Here is a 17,671-nt window from a genome sequence, read left to right as displayed (position 1 = left end):
AAAATGTAAGAGCAAGAAACGCCAGCAAGCGGAGCCGAAGGTTAGGAGAAGCAGGGCAGGAGCATGTCGGAGAGAGATGGCTACTGTCTAATCAGTCTTGCTTGTGATTGTTCTGTCATAAGTGTTATCTTGCAAATAAAATACGTTTATACAAAGTATACTTTATACAAATTCTATGAGCAGTGTGCCAAGTTAAAAGCTTTCAAAGCAAAATAAATTCTTACTTTAGCATTTTTGACACGTGATTCTTATACTGTTCACCTTGCCAGGATATTTGAATGTTACATGATTTGAAAACTATCCAGTAATGTCCCCTGGTTCCGGGGTTTAAATATTCCCTCTAGGCTCCAGTTCTTTGTAAATACAACTAAGCTTGATATTATTTGTTAAACAATTTTTTCCAGATATTGATAACAATAAGGAAAGAGTATAAAGAATGAAGTATTGCCCTAACCGGTTTGGCTTAGTGGATAGAGCGTCGGCCTGTGGACTGAAAGGTCCCAGGTTCGATTCCAGCCAAGGGCATGTACCTTGGTTGCGGGCATATCCCCAGTGGGAGGTGTGCAGGAGGCAGCTGATCAATGTTTCTCTCCCATTGATGTTTCTGACTCTCTATCCCTCTCCCTTCCTCTCTGTAAAAAATCAATAAAATATATATATTTTTTAAAAAAGAATGAAGTATTTTAAGAATAATTTGATGATTTAGGGAATTTCTGAGAATTCGAATTTCTTGCTCCTAAAGATTACTATTTGTTGTAGGTTTGTAAACACTAACCCAGACCACAAAGAACCAGGCCCTCTCCAGCTTGGGGAGGACCACTGTTCCCAGGAGGGTCTATTTAGCTGCTTACTGTAGAACTCGAACTAGAAGCCAGGGCTCTTGACACCTGTGCCATTCACCATCTTTCCATTCCATCAATGTCAGCTCAAAGAACAATCCCTACATCCCCCACAACACCCCAGCTCCAACTGTGGTTTTGTCCCAAGGCAGTTCAAAGGTTGAAAGCGAAAGGATGGTAGATAAAAGTGGAAGCCATAGTTAACGAAGATTTTTAAGGGCAGATGTGAACACTTACGGGAATTAACAGGCTACACTTTACCCCTGAAACTACAGAATTCAGTTAGATCCTTGGTCGTCACCTCCCTATAGCTGATTTTTTCTCTCTCCAAACTTCCCCAAATGTAGAGTTTTTTAAAGTAATAACCCATCATATTTATATGTGAAAGGATTCCCTCTCGACACCAGGGAACTGAATCCAGCAGGGATTAGCTCTGCCATGGAAAGGGAGAGGAACTGAAGCAAAGGACTCAGACCAAAGTGGTGCAGGTTCAAACCAGCAGAGCCACGCCCAGAACTCACTCTGCATCGCTAGGCTTGTGTGCACGGAATAGCTTATAGTGCCTGTACTTACGTATTTTAATAGGGGCAACTTCTGAGTTCACTTCCCATCCTTTACTTCTCTGTTGCCCTCAGCTAATGTCTTTTTCCCCCAGTGGTCAGATACTCACAGTAGAAAAAAGGTCCCACATCCTCTTGGTGGTAAGGGTGAGGATACTGCTGAGAGCATTCGTAGGCAGTGGCAGGAGTGGCAGGGTGGCCAGGGAGAGGGTGGGTCCCACCATTCCTCCATCTCCAGGGAACCAAGACCAGAAACCAGAGCCAATTCCTCCTGCTACCCAACTGCTGATAGTTCACTGGGGGAGATAGGCGACTTCTCAAAGGGAGCTTTCAAATGGTAAGTCAGACACATTAATTAGAACTTTAATATAACATGTTATTAAAAGCAGCAATTCAAAACCATAAATCTTTAGAAGGTGCACAGGATTATCATAAGGTCAGTTGGCAGTAATGCAGCTATGATCTGGCACGAATGAAAGGCTGGGGCACGGAGTCAGCACAACCTTGCGAGGCTTTATACTGACTTCCCAAGTGGGGAAGATACCCTTCCCCTCCTTTTCCTCTTCAGCTCAGAGCCTCTCTGGAGCTCAAGTAGAGACGGTGCATCTGTGACAGGCCTGGCTCGTCCTGTGCTTTCTCAGAAGCCTGGAGAGCAGGCCTGGGAGGTTGCTATGCTCTCTGAAGCCAGGCAGGAAGCCACAGATCGAGCAGGGTGCTGCCTTCTCAGCTCCCCTTCCACCTACCCCCAGTTTGGGGTTTTGGTGGCAGCAGCTATGGGGCTGAGAAGGGAGACCCGGGCCCAACCTCAGATCATCCCTGTCTAATCCACACCAGGGAAACCACCTCCAGACCACCCGTCTGGTCCACACCAGGGAAGCTAGGGGAAGTGAGGTCCCATCAAAAAGGCACTGTCGAAGCTGAGGCTTAAGGCAAGGGGCATCTGAACTATCCAAGGGACCCCTGGAGGCTCACAGGTGGGGAGGGGGTCAGCCTAGAATGGAAAAACCATCCCCTCACGGTTCATCCACCTTAGCTTAGCAGCTGGCAGCCTGCAAAGCCCAGCCAAGCTGAAGGCCATGCAGCAGTTGGCAGGTCCGGTCCCCATCTGGTGCACGGCCCCCACCCCGAGGCAAGGCACGTTGTTCCATTTTTCAATCAAGTGAGTCAGTTTCTAATATTTCTGGAAGCAGCAAAAATGAGGGGTCCCCTCCCATTTTTGGTTTCCCTCCAGATTGGTATGAGTTTTAATGTTGGTTCTAAGAATTCTTTTTATCTCCCGCTGACAAGGGCTTCTCTTTGAGGGGACTGAATGACACAGGCCCTTTAAAACTCCCAACCTGTCCCAGAAAGTGATTGTCAGTTCAGGGTGGGGGGGCAAGGGATACAGCAGAGGAGCCAGGGGGTAAGTCCCCTGTGCTTCCCAATGGGGTCAGAGCTGGGTCACGGGCTGAAAGAAGGGGCAGGAGCTGTACTTTCACATTTAGTTGCAGCACATGGTCCCTGGAAGAGGGCCAAGGGAGAGCCAAAGGCAGGAGCCAGGCTGTCACTAGAGGGGAGTGTGAGAGTGTGTGTGTGTGTGCCTGGAGGGTGAGAGCACATGTGGATGGAAGCTTATGTGTGAGTGAATGTGTACTGAGCTGCGTGTGTGGTGGTCTGGAGTGGGAGGCGTCAGAAACAGTGGGAGGTTTAGCAGGACATGCCTTCCTTTCCTCCCACTCCCCTTCCCCGTCTCAGGTTTTCAAGGCCACCCCTATTCCAGCAAGGCCAGGCCCACTCCATGGTCACCAAGAGGCAGTGTAGCCAAGGAAAGGAAACTGGGACCCCGGAAGCTGACACCTTAGCCTTCCCTCCGAGCCTTCATAGGGCTCTGGTGCTGGTGCCTCTGAGGCAGAGACACTGGACTCTCAAGGCCTGAGGAGTGAAGAGGCCGGTCTCTGCCTCACAGGCTCTCAGAAGCCTCCTATCCTCACCACCATTTCCAAGGATCGGGAGGGACGGGGGCGGGGCAGGAAAGTGGGAGAGAAAAGCTCCCACCATCACCCACTTTCTCAGCGGTTCTTGTTCTGCCCTTATCTGGGCTCGTGTGTGTAGTTACACAAGGGACAGCATGCATGTGTAGGTGTCTAAACACACACCCCCAAAAGGGGAGAGAGAGGTAAGTGACACAAAATCGGGGACAAAGACAGATTCAGGCTTCAGGAAAAAGCATCCCAGAGCCAGGGCGACCCACATTGGAAGGAACAGGTGAACAGTCTGAAGGAGTGCAGAGTGTGCGGGGACACTGCGACCTCAGAGACACGGGCAAAGGGGTGATGAGCCTGAGGCCCGAGGCAGAACGGCAGAGCGGAGGCACAGGAGGGCCTGGGCCAGGCACCTGCAGCTCTGTCTTGCTTCCCTCCCCGTCCCCTCCCTGAAGAGAACCTGGGAGCCTGCGGCTTCCACCGTCTCTTTGCTTCCAGGGCTCCTGGCACCCCCTGTGGGCTAGTCAGTAAGGGGTGGTCCCTTCCCACTCCACCAGGTACTGAACCTTGCCCTCGGGCGTGACCCTCCGAGCCAGCACCTGGTACTTCTCCCCACAGGCCAACCGCCCAGCCGCACCAAAGTAGTTAGTGATGGATGACTTGAGGTGGGACAGGGATGAGTCGTCCTCACTGATGCTCTCAAACGTGTGGCTGTCAATGCTTTCGTCTGCCCTCTCGGGGCCCGAAGCCCCCTCGGCCCCGCTGTCCGAGGGGCAGCGTCCACTCAGCTCGGCTGCCCGCCGCTTTGCCCGCAGTGGCGTGTAGGCTGTGGCTGCCAGCTTCCTCTTCCGGCTGCCCACTGTCCGTCTGGGTGGGGGGAGCAGAAGAGGGGAATGAGGGGGAATACTCACAGGCCTTCCCCTGAGCACTCCCCTGAGCACAGGCCCTGGGCCCCCCCACCCCCCGGCGTGGATCAGTCCACTGGATCCTCACAACAGCCCCACGGGAGGGAAACAGGTTCCAGGGGAGAAGCCACCAGCCGGGCAGAGATGGAGCCAGGATTCAGACCTCGGTGTGTCCTGCTCTATATTTAGGAAACCAGCCCTGCACAGGGCCGGGGCTCCATCCTCTGTGCCTCCTGACGTCAGGCTGTGCGGAGGCCCCGCTTACACTGCCTTGTCCCTCGTCTGGGCTAGACAAGTCAAATGGGGCCGGATGGCAGTTATGGGTCAGAGTTAGACCCCATATCCAAGAGTCAGACAGACATGTGCACACACATGGGCAGCAAGAGGCAGACTTGGTAGAGAAGTGGCTGTACAAGAAGAGGCACATTCAGACGCTTGAAACAGAAAGAGCCAAAGGGCTAGTGAGAAGAAACAGGAAGAAATAAGTGAAGCGCTAGCCGTTTCTGCTCAGTGGATAGAGCACTGGCCTGCGGACTGAAAGGTTCTGGGTTCGATTCCGGTCAAGGGCACATGCCCAGATTGCAGGCTCGATCCCCAGTGAGGAACATGCAGGAGGCAGTCAATGATTCTCTCATCATTGATGTTTCTCTCTCTCTCCCTCTCCCTTCCTCCCTTATTAATAATTTAAAAAAAGAAGTAAAAATACAGAGGCAACAGCAGAAAAAGACACCTAGACAAGAGAAAAACTCCCAAGATACATAATTCTACTTTGCATGGGCCTCTGGGACCCCAAAATAGAGCTAAAGGAGCCCTGAGTTCAGAAGCTCACCCTCCCTATGCCGCTGAGGACGGCTATTGCCAACCAGGCTGGCCCCTCAGCCAAGCCTCTGGGGTTTCTGTCCCCCTCCCAGACCCCACACCCTGCAGAATGTCATTCTCCTCTCCACCAGGTTTCCAAATCCACGGCTCCTTTCCTCAGAGACTGGAACACAGAACTAGGGTCGGGACCTTGCGGTCAGAGGCACAGACATGCAACCTCCTGGCGTGCAGAGGCCAAGAGCCCCAGAGAAAGAACCTCTGGTCAAATGGCCCTGAGCTGGAACCACCCAGAGAGAAATGCCACCCAGCAATCAAAGTGGAGCCACCTGGAAGCCCACTCAGCCAGAGGGTCTCAGACCCAGGCTCACAGCTGCAGAAGGCCAGGTCCCTCAGACGCACAGAATGAGCCACATGGCAAGAAGTGGGAGGTGGAGGCGGGGGGCGGGGCGGTCGGAATGGGAGTCCAGGCTGCCAGGAAGCTTACCTAGAGTCATAGGAGAGGCTGGTGGAGGCGGAGCCAGAGGTGCTGGCGGCATCCGTGGAGTCCAAGTCTGAGAAGAAGGTCTGGCCTGAGCTGGCACTGAGAGGGAGGAGAGGGTGAGCCTGCCGTAGGCTCTCAGCACTGCCCCCCCCCCCCACCTCTCCAGTCGTCTCTGGGCCCCTCTGACCTCCCAGCAGGGGCCCACGTTCCCATTGCTGTCATCACGCCTGCAGTCGGATGGCAGTTATAGATTAGAGTACTCCATACCCAAGAGTCTGGATTGAAGTTAGACAGACATGTGCACACACATGGGCCTCCTCTCTGCCTGTCCATGTCCTCCCCTTCCAGACTTCAAAGTCCAAGGAGTCAAGAAAGCCTTCCCTGGCCACCCTCCCCTTTTAGGAGAGCTCCCGCTCCCTCAAAAGGCTTTCTGCACTTTCCAGAGGATGCCTTCGCTGCTGGGGTGTGGAGGTGGCTCCCTCACTGTTACCTCTTTAAACTCTGAATTTCATCCAGCGAAAAGTCAAATATGCTGGCCAGGTGGTGGTTGGTGCTCCAGGCCGAGGTAAAGTCGCTCTGTGGACACAGAGGAAGGAGCAGGGGCGAGGGGGCAGTGAGCCTCAGGCCACACAGCTGCCCGCTGGTGCAGCCAAGCTTCTGAGGGCTGGACCCTCCCAGGGTAAGACTCGCTTCCTCTTATTCCCAGACCTGCCTGACTAGGGAGCAGGTCACCCAGTCCTGGCTCCATCTCTAGCTGCCTGCATGACCTTCCCATGTCTGGGTCTCAGTGTCTCAGCTGCAAAAGTGGACAGTGAGCCCTGGTGTGTTCGCTCTGAGGTGTGGGAAGATAGAATGGGACGGCGGTGTGAGCGTGAAGAGCTGGAGGCGCTGCTAACACTGCATCCCCGGGTGGGCAGCTGAAAGGGGAAGCGAGCCCTGGAGCCTGGGTGCAGGCTGGGCTCTGCTGCTACCTGAGCTGTGACCTCAGGAAAGTCACCGCCCTCCCCTGGCCCTCAGTTTCCCCGCCTGGACAGAGGGAACAGGATATTACCCACCCTTGCCCCCCGCCTCAGGCTCTGGAAAGAACTTGGGGAGATAAAGGACTGGCCTTGCAGAGCCTGGCTCTTCCTTGTTTAGCTGTGATAGGAGCTTAAGGGACCTGGTACAGTCCCCTGGGGACTCACTTCCTGCACAAAAACCCCAACATGTGCTGACCCTGCGTGTGAAAGTAGAGTAAGAAAATGAGAAACTAACACTGGGAATAGCATCTTCCAGCAAAAACTTTGATCTTTTTCTTCTATAAACTCGCCTTTTCTGCTGCTGGAATTCGTGAGGCAACAGACTGTGGAGACAGAAAAGGGAGAGGGTGGCCACTTCAGAGCCTGCAGGCCCCTGAGGTTGCCAGAGGGAGGAGTGGCAGGGGCAGGGCTGGGCCACAGCCGTGGGGGTGGGACGGCCACCTTCACCAGGAGACTTGGGGAGGAAGGGGGAAAGGGGCAGCAGGGCGGGAGGGGATGGAGGAGGCATGATGGGCAGAAGAGAGAAGGTGCCTTCTCAGGCACATGCATCCGGATACTCTGCCGCCCTCGCCCAGGAGGAGGGGCTCAGCTCCACCAGGAAGGCCAGGGACCCCTCACACTGATTTCTCAGCCTAAGCCCCCATCCAGCAAGATTGGGTGCCCGGATCTGGCTTTTCCTCCAAGCCAGTCCATAAGGGACTGAGTCAGAAGGAGTCCCCATGTGGGATCAGCCCTGGCTCAGCCAGACTGGGGTGCCTCCAGCGGGCCAGCAGGTGTAGGTCCTCCCTGCCTGCCCGGACTCTAGCACACACTCTGGACCCATCAAATGGCGTGTCGCTGGGGCTGGGAGCTGGGATCCAGAGTCTGGCTGCAGCCCTAGTCCCTGGGTCTCCGGGCACTGACCCAGGCTTGCTCTTTCCTCTCTTACGCAGCTCAGAGGAGGTGCCGTACTCAGTGGGCACCAGGCCCTTGTCAGGCAGCAGCTTCCCTGGCGGGTTGGGCGGGACACGGATGCGCAGGCGGAAGATGCACTTCTTCTTCTTGATCTCCTTGCCGCAGAGGAACCTAGAGGTGGGTAGGGGAGGAGAAAGCTCTGGAGTCTGTCGGGTCCATTCTCCTGGGGAGCAGTCAAGCGTTAAAACTACTCTCTTCACTTCCCTGGACCCAGAGCTAAAATACAGAGTGGCCCGAGGAGAGGCCGATTCCTGAAAGCCTGTGGGATCAGGAGTCCCAGGCGGAGGCTGAGGATGTGGCCGGTGGTTCCTGTTCTTCCACTGCCTGTGGTGGCTCTTGCTCCTCCTCTCCTGTTTCTTCTCTGCCTCAACCAGCCCCACAGCCACCTCCCTTAGGAAGGCCTCCTGCAGCCCCGAGTAGAGCCCCATTCTGCTCTCTGCTCTCCACAAGGAGACTGGAAGCACCTCCAGGCACTGCCCTCACCTTTCCGACACCCTCTGCTCTGAGGCTGCAGAGGAGGCTCAGTCGCAGCCCTACGCTCAGGAGACTGTCCCCGGAAGGACAGGAGCCTCATGGACGCAGAGTAGGGCTGTGTCTGGGCCCCAAACCATGCGAAGGTGGGAGAGAGAGTGGGTAAGTCTGAGAGCCGCGGATGGAAGCAGGGACCAGGGCTTATCCTCACTGTGTCCTCACGCCTACACAGGGCTGACACAGAGCAGCAGTTCAATAAAATAGTTGTTGATGGAACAAATGAATGAAAGAGAAGAACGGGAGCAAAAGCAAAGGTTTCAGAATGGCTGACATCCAGAATAAACAAGGCAAAGGGCCAGAGGCAGGAGGCACGGCAGGGTCTCATAGGGGCCGTGAATGCTGTGCTAAGGAGCCTGGCCATTCCCTGTGGTGGTAGCGAGGGGCGTGGCAGCTGTGGGTTCTGAGAAGAACTCGAAAGTCTGGCTGGGAAGCCACTGACTCACCTGAGAGATGGTGAGTCAATCCCTCAGAGCCTGGCCCAGAACTAGATGGCTAGGGCAGGAGGGGCCCTCAGATCAGGGCTGCAGCCCCCAGACAAGAATGTGTCACGCTGCTGGAGGGGTCAGGGGAAGCGTCACAGAGGAGGTGGGTGTCTCCCGGGATCTTGAAGGACAGGTAGGATTTATACAGTCAAAGAGAAGGGGCAGGAGCCCCAGGCAGGGAGCAAGCTTGAGCAAAGGCTACGAGGTAGGAAAGACCTTTAGACTGAAATCCCACCTGGAGGGGGCCCCACGGCACTCCCTTCCCTGCACGCACCGGCTTTTGTAACTGTTCAGCGCATTGAGGAGATGCGGTCCTCGGTCCGTCACGGGGGTGCTGGTGAGCTAAGGGGGAGCAGGCCAGCAGGACAGTCAGACCCTGGCATATGACATCTGGGGAGGCCTCCACCCGACACCTCCCCCCACCCCAGTCTCCTGAGTCCTCCAGGTGAGAACCAGTGACTTATTGCATGACCCCAGACAAGTCTTTTCACCTGAGCTCAGTTCCCATCTGTAACGGGAGAGTGACTCCTGTCCTAAATATATAAAGAGCTTTAAAGGTGTCCATGCCCTTGACCCATGACGCCACTCCATGACTCTATCATACGGACATAATATGAAACACAGACAAAGCTTTCTGTACAATATGTTTGCAGCAGCATGTTCCCAATGCTGGGCCAATGGGAAGGAAACAGGAAAACTACGATGGGAATCAATGCCGCCTTTAAAATGTTTCTGAAGCTCTTTCATGATATGAAAAGGTATTTATAATATAATGAAAACTGAAAAAGGGTGTTTAAAATACTGTGTGACCTAAACCATGTAATAAAAAGAAAAAGTACACAGAGAAGAGAGGATGGAAGGAAAAGTGTTAACAGCAGTTGTTTCTGGGTTGTGTGATGTGGGAAGTTGGGTGGCTTTAAAAAAAATTTTTTTTATTTTATTGGTTTTTTTTTCAGAGAGGAAGGGAGAGGGAAGAGAGCCAGAAACATCGATGAGAGAGAAACATCGATCAGCTGCTTCCTGCACACCTCCCACTGGGGATGTGCCCACGACCAAGGTACATGCCCTTGACGGGAATCGAACCTGGGACCCTTCAGTCTGCAGGCCGACGCTCTATCCACTGAGCAAACCGGTCAGGACTTGGGTGGCTTTTTTAACAAGCATACTCCTTATGCTTTTTGATACTTTAAAATTGTTTTACTAGAAGCATGTATGATTTTTTTTTGTAAATCAGCAAAAAAATGTTGTTTTAAAAATATACCAGTTCTACCTATATTTTAGGGCTTTATAATATTTATGTCTTTTATAAATTATCACTGTAAATGAAGATGTTATATGAAAATCTTTTTTAAAAAGTTTTTAAAAAAAATCCTTGTCTCATCAAAGAAAGGTTTGGGGCAGTCAGGAGAGAAGATGCCTCACTCTGCATGTGGTGGAGCGGATTCTAAGGGTGAAAGTGGAAGTGGCTGGGGAGGCCCTGGCTGCAGTTTGGCTCAGCTCCAAATGCCCTCCAGTGGTCGGCAAACTCATTAGTCAACAGAGCCAAATATCAACAGTACAAGGACTGAAATTCTTTTGAGAGCCAGATTTTTTAAACTTAAACTATATAGGTAGGTACACTGTTATTAACTTAATTAGGGTACTCCTAAGGCTTGGGAAGAACCACACTCAAGGGGCCAAAGAGCCGCATGTGGCTCTCGAGCCGCGGTTTGCCGACCACGGGGCTAGACAAGTCACTCTCCACCTCTGACATCCAGAAACTACGGTGATGCCACTTCTGCTATTCATAGTAGGACCAGCAGGGGGCAGGCCCACTTCACTTTCCATCCTAGCCAGGTAATCTGGAGTGGGTCAAACAGCTCTGTCCTGCTTCAGCCAGTCTTGATCCCTTGCTCTCTGCAGCTAAGTCTGTGAGGTCCTAACCTGCCCCCTGTCAAAATCTCAGTCAGGAAGCCCCTTACAAGGCACAGGCTCAGAGGTGTGGACTCAGGGATACAGCAGCTCAAAGGCTCTGGGTCTTAATCCCAGCCAGCAGTTTAGGAGCGAGCGCTGAGACCTGGATCCCAGCCTGCACTGTGTGACCCTGGGAAACCTCTCGGAACCGTGTAACCCCACTGTGGAATGGGCTCCTGCCATTCTGCCGTCCCCCGTCCTGCCTACCTTGCCGAGCTGCAGGAGCTCCCAGTGGTGGTTGACAAAGGCCAGAATCTCCTCAAAGTCAAAGTACTTCTTCTTGCTCTGCACCCCCAGGTTGTAGAGGGCCAGGTGAACTACATCCACCCTGGGCAGGGGGCAAGGAGGTGGGGCTGGGGTGAGGCAGCAGGCCAAGGTCAGGGCTCAAGGACAGGGGCAAAGCTGGGGCCTGGTGGTTGGAAATGGAATTGTTCCTGGAGGAAGAGGGGAGGGGAGGAGCTGGGAGGGACAGGGGGTGCCTGGGCCAAGCCCCATCCTCTCACCATCGCAGGGGTAGCCTCTCAATGTATTCTGGGCCCTGGTTACACACGGAGCAGAAGAACAGATAGAACCTGTGGGCGGGTGGAGAGGGGGCCTGTGGTGGGCGAGGCTCTGACACCCCACCCTAATCGAGCGCCCTCACCCCCTCACCTCCCACTACCTTCCCATAGTCAGCTTGTTCTCATTCCTAGGGCTGGAGGCCCAGGGGGGCAGGGGTACGGACAGGGCAGGACAGAGACCCAGAAATACTCCCCTACGCCCCTCTAACCCCTACCTCAACCCCTTTCCCCAGTGTTACTGCCCTGGAGTGTGGCTGAGTTCAGAGAGAGGGGGTCGAGCTAGGCTGGGCTGCAGTGGTCACACTCTTCCCCTCTGAGACACACACACACACACACACACACACACACACACACACACACAATCACCCCGGCACACATATCTGGTTTGATGCACATAAGCCTCCCATGAGCTTAGCCCCACTGGTTAGAAGCTGGATCAAGTCATCCATTCACCCAGTGGTTCCTACAAACCTCTGGGCAGGATGGGGCTGGGCTGTGTCACTCCCCCTCCCCAGACACTTAAAGAGACCGGGGCTTAGAGAAGGTAGGGCTTTGTCTAAGAGCCCCCACAAATCAATGGCAACTAGGATGTAGTCCAGAATATTCCTCTACCGAAGATTTCCCCCCACAAACCCCCCCTCCCTCACTTAACTAGAGCCTGGCAGGTAGACTGAAGGAGTTGCTACTGCTCTCCCTGTCCCCCCACCTCACACTCAAGGCTGAGCCAGATCAGATTAGCACCTACCGGTCTCCAAACATCATGGGCTCATTGAGGCACTGGGTGCAAGCCTCGTGGAACCACTGCCGACACCGGTAACACTGCAGCATCCGCAAGTACCACCTGGAGAGCACGAGGAGCCAGGGTCACCTGGGCCCGCACCCCCAGCCAGACAGAAGCCTCAGCAACCTTTCCCAACAGAAACCTGCCCTCCACTGGGGTAGGGGAAGGAACTCAGTTACCGAGCACTAGGCTGTGCCAGGGGAGGTCCTGTAAGCAGGGCATATGCTTTCATTTGGGCTCAGGATGGGTCACTATCCCCATTTTATAGATGAGTCAGAGAATGAATGGCTTGCTCGGGGTCACTCAGAAAGCAAGTGGTGGGTGGTGACTCAAATCCGGGCCTGCCTGACTTCAAAGCACCCTTCCACCATGCCACACCGGAGTCCCCACCTCTGGACTGCGCCCCACACACTTCTTCCCAAATACCACCGACAGGGTCAAGTTTGCTCAGGGGACTTCATGGGAGAATAATGGCTCCTGTAACCAACAGGGCAGCATTATGCCTGGTGTTTCTCGCCTGGTACTGTATCTGCCCTATCATGGCCATTCAGCAACTACTCACTGAATATAAGCTAACAGCAGAAAGGTATTCCCTCAATGACAGTCATTGTTCACATGTTGTCAGGTGTGGTCCATGGACCACTATCATCAGAATCACCTGGGGTCTAGGTTACACCGCAGATTGCTTAGCCCACTGAAGAGATACTCAACCTCCCACTCTTGGTCTGCCCACAGGCGGGCCGCCACCGCCAGAGGGGGGAGGGGGGCGCCCCGGCAGCCTTACTCTCCAGGCCCGCCGCAGTAGCAGTAGCATTGCTGCTGGTTGGTGCGGTGGGGCGAGTCCCACTCGAGTTCCTCGGGCTGGTAGGAGAGCACCATCTTCACCGCCTGCAGCGTCCTGGCGATGGCGCCCTTCTTCACCGCGCCGCCTTTCTGCGGGAGATGAGGGTGCCGGTTGGGCCACAAGGGAAATGCCCACTAGGGGGACCCGCAGATCCGCCAACATAGTCAGACGCAAGGAGCTTTTCCCCAGAATCCGAAATCCATCCTCTCTCTTTCCCAGGAGATCGCCATTAATAGTAATAAGCACAATAAAAGTAACAATAATAACTAGTGAGTGTGGGCACATACATGGTTTTCTCTGTTAACAGTAAGGCTCCATTTATTGGGGGCCTCCTACTCCTGACACCAAACCCGCATCCATTTCACAGTTGAGGAAACCGAGGCTCCGAAAGGCTAAGGAGCCTGGCCAAGTGCGTGGCAGAGGCGCCGTCTGCCTCCAAAACGTTGGCTCTGTGACCCCGAGTCAGGCCGGAGCTCAGAAAATCGCTGGACTTGTGACTGGAGAGGGGAGAGGCAGGGACTGAAGGATGAGGGGCTCACCCGCACAGCCAGCGCGAAGATGCAGCGTCGGCAGAACCAAGGTGTGAGCAGGGACCGGTCGGCACTGCCTGCTATGGGGATGTGGCACTGCTGGTGGTAACCTAGACAGAGGAGTGTGGTGGGTGCCCACAAGGACGCAGCCGTGGCCCCAGGCCGTCAGCCCAAAGGCGGCAGGGCAGGGGAGGGCTGCAGCAAGACCTGGGTGCCTGCCAGCTGCCAGGGGACTGGCTGGCCATGCTCTCACCAAGGCAAGCCAAGTTGGTGTCCAAGCCATCGACTAAAAGACTGCCTGGGCCCCAGTGGGGGAGGCACCAAAGTCTGACTTCAGCCTCTGTGCCCCATCTCTCCCACCTGTGCTCTCCACCCAGGGGGGCTCCAGATTTCATAACTCATCTCACTTTCCAAAGCCCCAGCTCTCTCCAAGGGTCACCTCCCTGGGACCTCACTCCCAGAGACCGGCCCCTGTCACTCTGGAGCTCCAAGAGAAGCAGGAAGCCAGCTGAAGACCCAGCAGCCTGAGGCACTGCCTGTCAGGGACCAGTGTGTGTGTGTGTGGGGGGGGGGGGGGTGTCACAGGCGAGGGCCTTCTGAGCGTCTGCTCATCACACTCACCCAGGCCACACTTGCCACAGATGAGGATCTCATTCAATGGCCCTGATGTCTTCCCCAGGCAGATGTTACACTTGGGCTCCTCCCCCGGAACACCAGCTGAAAAAGAGAAGCCCTCTGGGTCTGGCTGGCGGGAATTGGGAGTTTAAAAATCGCATTCCAGGTGCTGAGCCTCTGTGCGCTGGGCCTTGCACCGGGCCCCACATGCCAACTCACGGATTCTCCCCAACCACTCTGAGGTGCCCGTTGTCATCACTCCATTCTAAGAATGGGGAAATGGAGGCTCAGAGATGTTAAGTCCCTTGATCCGCTAGTAAGCAGGAGAGGTGGGATTCAAACCCTTATCTGTTTGACATCAAATCCTTTGTTCTTTTGACCATATCATGCAGCCTCTCCTGCCTGATTTAACTTGATTTGTTAAGCAGTTTCTTACGTTAAATAATTTTAAAAATGTTTATAAATGTTATAATTTAACTGTGTTCTCACTAACAATTATGAACTCATGGGCAATCTTGTTTTGATAATATTCCCACTCACTTCCTGCTATTATTTTGCATCAAGTCCCAGATACCCAATTATTTCCATAAATATTTCAGTATATATCTCTGAAAGACTAAAACTCTCTTTTTAAAAAAATCCAGGACAGCATCTTCATTGCACCTAAAAATTAAAAATAAGTTCTTTTTATCAATACCTTCCGTTAGTATTCACATTTCCAATTGTCTCAAATAAGTGTCATAACAATTTTAAGTTTGTTCGATTGCTTTTAAACTATAGTTTCCCTCTCCATCTCTTTTTTTTCTTTGCATTTTTTTTTGTTTCTATTGAAGAAGAAACATGTGTTTATGTGTGAACGGTTTGAGTGAATACATTAATACATGTTGATGTGTGTTTCTGTCTTATTTCCACTAACAGACTGAAATGGTATCTGTTCGTCAAGGTGTCCCCAGGACCTCATACACTGTGTGGTGTATGACACATGTTCAATACATGTTTGTTGAGTTCAATAAATGCTCTTGTCTCTTATTCCTCAGTATCTGCACACTTTGTGGGTCTCTACAGTAAGTCTTGGGCTTCGTGAAGCGATGGATCAATACCTATGATGTGCTCAGCCTTGTGCTCTCACCTTGGGAGAAGCCCCAGGGGCTGCCGTCCTGCCCTGCCCGCCAAGAGCAGGTATCTGGTGGGAGCCAAGTGATTCCCCAGGTGAGCCTCCTATTCATGGTCTGCTAAAGTGAACCGTCTTTCCTTAGCAGCTGGCTCCCTGTGCTTTCAGTAAGAGGGTAACAAGGAGAGGAGGTCCTTATTGCTTTGGATCTTTATATAATAAATTGAGGTGAGAGGGGCTTGGAGAATCAGTCTGCCTTAGCCACACCACCTTGGAGATAAAGATCATTTAGAAACTCTACTGACTGCCTGGGTTCTGTGGCCCCTACTTGGCAGGCTCCTTGAAATCATCTCTTATGGTAACAAATTCTTTAGAAACTGCCCCCTATAACTCTGGGATAAGCATTTTATGTGGATTATCTCATTTAACCACTCTGTGAGGTCAGTGCTTTCATCATCTCCTTTTTTTTTTTAAGAAGAGACTGAGGGTCAGAGAGATTATATCCCGTGCCCAAGGATATGCAGCTATTAAATGGCACAGCCAGACCTCTGTCAAGAAGTATCTGACCCTGAAGCCTGCCTTCCTACCCCACCACCATCACATCTAGTCTCCTGTTTGAGCATGAATGGCAGACAGGCTGCTGGGAGCTCCATGTTGAAAATATATGAGTGTTGTGACTAATTAGTGATGTCTGTCATGTACACGGGAAGGGAGAATAGTGGCAAGAATGCCATCGATTTAAGACCGTCAACTCTCTGAGGGCAGGGATGATACTTAACCCAGCTCCCTTTCAACTGTGCAAGCTGGCCCTGCTCCACTGGCATGCCCATCTTCACCTGCCTGGCCCATCTCTCCTTTCGTGCTCTTTCCCCCATGGATAGAGCTGCCTCCACTAGTTTTCTTCACATGCCGGTAGGGGACACTGTGCTCATCTAGAGATGACAATTCTGATTGCCTGGGCCCCTCCCTGTTCCTAGCCCAGAGAGACTCCAAGTTTTGTGCAGCAGGAGATGAAGGGCAGCGAGGAGGCAGATGCAGGCCTGGGACCCACGCCGCTCCCAGCATCTCCCGAGCCACTTTCTCCAGCTGCTGGCCTCCTTTATAAGGCATGGGCACTCAAGGGGATGACAAATGTCATCAAAGGCCTTTCCATGAAAATGTACAACTGATAATCTGATTGGCATCTCAGCGGCGCTTGGGGGTTCATGGACAAGGTCAAATATCGGGAATAAGAGACAGAAGAAGAGAAGGAAAAAAATAGAGGTGGAGGAGGAGAGAGGACAGAGGGTGGGTGGGGCAGGGGTGTCTGAAACCTTAGGAATACTCACCATGCTGTATGTCCTTCCACAGGACCCAGTATTTGGAATTATCTTCAAAAGTCACAAGGCAGCTCTGCTTTGAACTGCTGACCTGGGGCACAGAGAGGAAGGAGCAATGTGAGCAAGTAGCTGGGGAAAAGCCATGGAACATGGTCTTCCTCTCCCATTTTTGTCTCCACAGGACACAGAGATTAACGTGACCCCCTCCTTGTGCTCCAGAAAGTAGAGGTGGGCCAGAGGGAAGGTAGATGGCAGCTCCTGGAGGTAGTACATGCCCAGCCACTGGACTTGTACAGTCAGGGACCGAGGGACAACTTGGTGGGAATGTTGAGAACAGAACAAGCCAGATGGTCATCTGTGATCCTCTCCAACCTGATCCCATTTTGCTTTGTAGGCTCGAAAGGCACTTTTTTAAAGAAGTGGTTGGGTGATATTAGCTCTAAGCATGGCACCTGCAAAAGCTCCTTCCATATTCAGCTTTTGAGCATGAGGGGCAAGAAGGGAATTTCCCAGCAATCCTCCATCCTCCATCACCAGCCTAGGCCATAGGATAAGCAGAGAGATGCTGAGCCTGGGAACAGGGGCCGGGGAGAAAAGGTTTACCCTCTTGATCTTCCCAAGGTAATACAGTCCATCTGTCCACCGGCACAGCACATATTGGCCCTCCGTCAGCTTGGACATCAGGTCTTTGAAGTTGTTCTTGGCTTTTGCCAGGGCCCCCTTGTTGGGGAGGTGACTGGTGGCACCATAGGAATCCCGAGTCCCTGGGTCCAGAGCTCGATTCTCCATCGGTTTCCACTCTTACTGGAAGAGAAAGAGAACAGGCTTTTTACTCCTTGCTTCAGCGACAGGAGAAGGAAGGGAACCACCATGTATGTGATGTGTGGTATGTGCCAGATGCATTTATTATCTCACTGGATCTTCATGACAACCCTGCAAGGGAGACACTATTATTCCCATTGTACAGGTAGGAAAACTGGGCTTTGGCAAGGGAAAGTGGCTGGTCCAGGGTTGAGCCATGGCTCATAATCAGGTGAGCCCTGCCGGAAGCTAATTCCAGCATGTCATAAATGCAAGAAGTCTCATCAAAAGGTTGATGGAACTTGGGGATTCAGCAGGGCTGAATACATATTACCTGCTGCTGGAATAGCTAAAACTTAGCTGCTAAGTGCATTTCCCCACACCTAAAGATTTGCATACATTATTGCCTGTTGGCAGACAGCTGAGGGCATTTTAATCTACATGTTATTGCCTCCTGCAGGCCAAACACCTGAACAGCCCAAGGCAGTTCCCCCAAAACTAACAATGCCTACTGTATACCAAACTTTAACCTTTGATATGTATATCTACCTTGCCTTAGGGCAATTTGTGTTAATAAAGAGTGAGGGGTTCGGAGATTCAAAGAAC

The 17,671-nt window shown here is 52.8% G+C and overlaps 1 protein-coding gene across 2 annotated transcripts; it reads right to left on the bottom strand.

The window, feature by feature from the left end:
* Nucleotides 1–1,741: 1,741 nt before the first annotated feature.
* Nucleotides 1,742–17,177, bottom strand: PHF19 (PHD finger protein 19). Of its 2 annotated transcripts, XM_005879208.2 has the most exons (14): nucleotides 16,868–17,177; nucleotides 16,274–16,355; nucleotides 13,841–13,936; nucleotides 13,229–13,329; nucleotides 12,630–12,778; nucleotides 11,810–11,905; nucleotides 11,008–11,076; nucleotides 10,712–10,832; nucleotides 8,826–8,893; nucleotides 7,488–7,649; nucleotides 6,820–6,907; nucleotides 6,056–6,141; nucleotides 5,569–5,664; nucleotides 1,742–4,227 (listed from the first exon to the last, which is right to left on the bottom strand). In XM_005879208.2, exons 1-14 carry the CDS (start codon nucleotides 17,051–17,053, stop codon nucleotides 3,885–3,887), a joined length of 1,743 nt encoding a protein of 580 aa, XP_005879270.1. In that variant the 5' UTR covers nucleotides 17,054–17,177; the 3' UTR covers nucleotides 1,742–3,884. The 2 variants fall into 2 exon arrangements, with proteins under 2 accessions (XP_005879270.1, XP_014405682.1); XM_014550196.1 differs by lacking the exons at nucleotides 13,841–13,936; nucleotides 16,274–16,355; nucleotides 16,868–17,177 and having other exon boundaries at nucleotides 12,630–12,774.
* Nucleotides 17,178–17,671: the final 494 nt, after the last annotated feature.

The sequence above is a fragment of the Myotis brandtii genome, unplaced genomic scaffold (genome assembly GCF_000412655.1).
Source record: "Myotis brandtii unplaced genomic scaffold, ASM41265v1 scaffold589, whole genome shotgun sequence".
NCBI classification, from domain to species: domain Eukaryota; kingdom Metazoa; phylum Chordata; class Mammalia; order Chiroptera; family Vespertilionidae; genus Myotis; species Myotis brandtii.
The sequence above is the reverse complement of the archived record's forward strand: the minus strand, read 5'-3'. Positions and strand labels throughout refer to the sequence as shown.